The 4,777-nt window shown below is 36.5% G+C and overlaps 2 protein-coding genes across 2 annotated transcripts; one reads left to right on the top strand and one right to left on the bottom strand.

Annotated features, from left to right (window-relative positions):
* Nucleotides 1-4: 4 nt before the first annotated feature.
* Nucleotides 5-595, bottom strand: LOC118754107 (glutaredoxin-3-like; the record flags this gene model as incomplete). The annotated part of the gene is made up of 3 exons (XM_036488970.1): nt 389-595; nt 152-311; nt 5-100 (listed from the first exon to the last, which is right to left on the bottom strand). Coding segments are annotated over exons 1-3 (318 nt in total), but the record flags the coding sequence as incomplete, so codon positions are not given.
* A 1,304-nt stretch (nt 596-1,899) lies between these two features.
* Nucleotides 1,900-3,959, top strand: LOC118733911 (succinate--CoA ligase [GDP-forming] subunit beta, mitochondrial). The gene is made up of 4 exons (XM_036463539.1): nt 1,900-2,192; nt 2,269-2,410; nt 2,485-2,584; nt 2,653-3,959. Exons 1-4 carry the CDS (start codon nt 2,133-2,135, stop codon nt 3,620-3,622), a joined length of 1,272 nt encoding a protein of 423 aa, XP_036319432.1. The 5' UTR covers nt 1,900-2,132; the 3' UTR covers nt 3,623-3,959.
* Nucleotides 3,960-4,777: the final 818 nt, after the last annotated feature.

Genomic DNA, 4,777 nt, shown 5'->3' with positions numbered 1-4,777 from the left:
TTTTTTTACACTTGGCAGTGATATCAGCTACATTAACACCATCTACGCGATCCACGGCTGAGCCTTTAGTGAAGAAAATAATGGTGGGCACTGCTTCAATCTGAAGAGTTTAAATGGATTAGTAGAAAAAGCTTATTCAAGATAACCTTACCTGGTGCTTCATAGATATCTCCGGAAAGTTCTCGGCCACTATGCTAGCAAACTGTAATTTTGCGCTCAAAATCTTGGCAAGCTCCTCGAGCGCTTCTTGCACATGCTTACACTGTTCAGCCCAATCGGCGGTAAAGAGCACCACTGTGGTTTTTTCGGCACTTAAGCGTAAAAATGATTCCATCGTATATCGAAAGTAGCAGCAAGATACAATTTATAGCAGGGCAAAACAACTTACTTGATCAACGCATTATATTCATCGGCGCTTTTAACTGAAATCACTGAAGGGCTAGCAGACATGTTTATGAATAATGGAAATAACTTGCTTAATAAAAACTTCACGCTGTAAATTTATACGACAGGATCGGAAGGAAGACGCAAAGTTTGCATCCAGCGAGGTTTTTGGGTTATGGTCAATCAAATGTCAAAACTGTCAAGTGGAAATGAAAACAAAAATAAAAAATAGGAACACAGTTGCCGTACCTTAAAACAATTTATAACCTAAAAAAATTCACAATTATAATTAAATTAATAAAGTTAAAAAACGTTTATCACAAAAGTATCTGTTTAAATAATAGGGTTCCTTATCGGAAATTTTTATTAATCGGAAATTTAAATTTTTTTCGGTCGTTGCTTCTTTGTATCTTCTGGCATTCCTTTATCAGCTGTTTACATTTACGGCGCGTTTACATTAGACAATTCTGAAATACGTATTAGTTGTCAAAAACGCTGATAATTGTCTCCGTGGTGTTAACGTCCTGACAATAATTATGAGAATTGATGTTGGCAAAAATTTCGGCCGTGAACGATGTATTATAATACGCATTCCGCGCGAGCTATTTAAAGCTCCACGGATACAATCAAATAAATACCTCAAGCAGTGAGTATGTGCAACGAACGTAGATAACGTTTTCCTGTGGAGACAGGACCTTATGCAGCGTTTTTGCTGCATTTAAAATGCAACATTTAGCACTTTCGAACATATGTTTTCGAAGAGCGTTCATCCTATCGCATTTAGAAAATGTACATTTACGCTAGTTCGAAATCTTATGCTTTTGACAAACAGCCGTGTTCCAGTCGCTTATTCAGATCGTATCTATTACGATCAAGTCTCACGGAAAAGATAATGTACAAAAAACACCACTGAAAAGGAAAAACACAAAAACTTGAATTCTTTTAACCATAACCGAAAATTTGTTTGTGTATATATTCATTTGTCGGTGCTGTCAATTAAAATTTCCTCCTTTAATTAGGAAATAAAACGAACAGAGTTGATCACAAATTAATCCAGATTTCTATCAGCATCAAATCGATGATGAATTTGCGTAGCTTTTGTTTATCGAAATAATGTAAAATAATAAATGAAATCTCGATCGGCGATCACTGAAACGCAGCTAGCCACTGTACACGCGAAAAGCAATGTTGCCACTTTTGCATTAAACCCTGTTTGAATCCTGGAAATTTTGGACGATCACAGGTTGGTTTTAGCATTTAGATTCTTAATGCAAAAATGGAGTTGCATTTAGTTGCATTTAGGTGACGAATTTTGTATGGATAAATGTACAATTAGAGTAGCATTTAGAGTTAAATGCGTTAAATGTGCTTTTACACGTAAGCAAAAACAGCCCATTATATTACATGTATGCTTGGAACGAATAGTTCAGTTTAAATTTCGAACTAGTTCGTTCGATCAATTCAATGACCTAGTTCATTGAACGAACTGGTTCGTGAACTTCCCAACTCTACTCTTGAGTGCATTTTTTAGATAAGAAACCAGGTTATCATTTTAACGAACAGCGGCTGAATATAAAAGTTCAAAGTGCTTGTTTTGTTTAATTTTTAACATAAAAAATAATAAACAGATACATCTACCCAAGGCGTATTTAACACACCTTAAATACACCTTGCATCTACCTCAGTGAATTCGCAAAGAATCTTTTTGCAAACAAGTTTTTGTCTGTTGCACACTAGAAATTAAGAAAATGCTGCCTATGCTACGCGCTGCCGCCGGCTTTACAACGTCTATGCGAATTGTCCAAAAGGTTAAGTTGTCTGCTTTACTTACATATCTCATCAGTGTTAAATATTCCAATAACCATTATTTTATTATTTTTTCAGACTACTCATCTGCAACAAGTGCGTAATTTAAATTTGCTTGAGTGTAATAGCAAAGAATTGCTCCAGAAATACGGTGTCGCCATACAGGAATTCAGACTATTAGATAATTCACCCAACGATAAGCAGCAGATTGACCAGTTCGGTAAGAAATTTTTATTACTTTGCTTTGACAATAATATTAAATCAATACAATAACAAAATTATAATTTATGGCAGAATGTCCAGAATATGTGGTGAAGGCACAGATACTGGCAGGCGGTCGCGGTAAGGGTACTTTCGATAATGGGTTCAAAGGTGGCGTGCATCTTACCAAACGGTTAGTTATAAAATCAAACATACAGCGGAAAAATAGAAAAAGTGATACCATTTCTAACTCTAATGCAGGAAAGATGAAGTGCTTACGCTTACAAATAAAATGATTGGCCATCGTCTCATTACAAAGCAAACACCAAAATCAGGCATTTTGGTAAAAAAGGTAATGGTGGCACGTAGTGTAAATATTACACGAGAAACGTACGTATCAATAGTATTGGATCGTGAACATAATGGGCCTGTGCTCATTGCCTCGCCCGCTGGTGGCATGGATATTGAAGCGGTTGCTGAAAAGACGCCTGAGAAAATAAAGACTGTACCTTTAGATCTCGATAAACCAATTGCTCAAGAAACACTCGTTGAAATAGCCAAGTTCTTAGAATTCAAGGGAAAATGTATAGAACGTGCAGCCAGTGAGATTCAAAAGCTGTTCGATCTTTTCAAGGCCGTGGACGCCACACAAATTGAAATAAATCCGTTAGCTGAGACTGATACCGGTGAAGTGATCTCTGTTGATGCCAAATTGAACTTTGATGATAATGCCGAATATCGTCAAAGAGAGATTTTCGCGCTACACACCGCCGAAGAAGACACAGATCCACGTGAAGTGGAAGCTGCCAAAAACAATCTCAATTATGTAGCAATGGATGGTAATATCGGCTGTCTGGTGAATGGTGCTGGCCTCGCTATGGCTACTATGGATATAATCAAGTTAAATGGAGGTGAGCCAGCAAATTTCCTTGATGTTGGCGGTGGTGTTAAGGAGAATCAAGTGTTAAAAGCCTTCGAAATCGTGACATCCGATCCAAAAGTAAAAGCAATTCTCGTTAATGTATTTGGTGGTATTGTAAATTGTGCCACTATTGCTAACGGCGTAGTAGCAGCTTCAAAAACTCTCAATCTCACAGTGCCACTTATAGTGCGTTTGGAAGGTACAAATGTGGACGAAGCCAGAAAGATATTGAAGGACTCTGGACTGGCCATACAAACAGCTGTGGACTTAGATGATGCAGCCAATAAGGCTGTAGCTGCTTTGCATTAAATTGCATAACTAGCCCGTTGATCGAATATCTTTGGCTGGCTGGAAATTTTCAAACACTAAAGTGTATTATTGATACCTACTTACATACATACATACATGCGCATATACGTAGTTCTATGCATATAAATGCATTTACATAAGTTCTCAGGCAAGCATTTAAAACCACACTTACGTTTGTGGTTCCGAAACGAATTTTTAAACATTTTAAGCCTCTAGAAGTTTAAACAAATTTCCTTGCCATAGTGTATGTTCCTTTTTTAAAATTTTTTAATATGTGATACTTGGTAATTAAATTGTTCATAGTTGATCGTTAATAAAAGTTAACGTATATTCTACATATCCTTTTTATTAAACGGAAGTTTTGCTACATCCAAAAATAAAAAAAAACAGTGGTTTAAGTTTTTTACGTATATGCAAAAACAACTGCAACTTTTGCATTTAGTTAGCATTACGGAATAGCTTACCATTCACTGTTCTTCTATTGATTTGATAAAATATCAATTGATGCGGATTTCAAAATGGAAAGCACCGTGGAACAACTATACATATGCTACTTTGCTACAGGAAAATTTTTATTCTTACTAAATTGAGCTTTTAATTATGGATTTATCTTGCAAATTGTTCCTTTCTGTCGTTAAAATTGTTATTTTCGGAGAAATATAAACGCCTCTAATGTCCTGTTGTCCTTTTATGGCTAATTTTATGGGTTTACATTGTACATAACAGACTATGTTGAGGGAATGTTATATTTCTGTTGATTATCATTAGTCCTGTGCTTACTGATTTCAACGACAACTATCGTCAATTACACAAATGTTAATGCCAGAGGAAATGGAAGTTTTCTGTTAATATGAAATTTCAGTGAATATTCCCGGCTTTTGGAACTTTGCATATTATTTTATGAGATTTTTTAGTACATATTAGGGGTATTCTCTGAGTCTTGCAAAGCCCTTGCACGGTGCACAGATTGCACGGATTGCACGGAAAAAACCGGTTTTCGTATGGGACAGCTTTGCAAACCGTGCAATCCGTGCACCTTGCAAGGGCTTTGCAAGACTCAGAGAATACCCCTATTGTGATTACCTATACCAGAGCCGTACAGAACCGCCACGCTGTCCTCCATACGTTGAACATGTCTAAGCAATCGTGGTATTT

The sequence above is a fragment of the Rhagoletis pomonella genome, unplaced genomic scaffold (genome assembly GCF_013731165.1).
Source record: "Rhagoletis pomonella isolate Grant_MI unplaced genomic scaffold, Rhpom_1.0 Rhpom_scaffold_00002, whole genome shotgun sequence".
NCBI classification, from domain to species: Eukaryota; Metazoa; Arthropoda; class Insecta; order Diptera; family Tephritidae; genus Rhagoletis; species Rhagoletis pomonella.
This window is presented reverse-complemented; position numbering and strand designations above follow the sequence as displayed.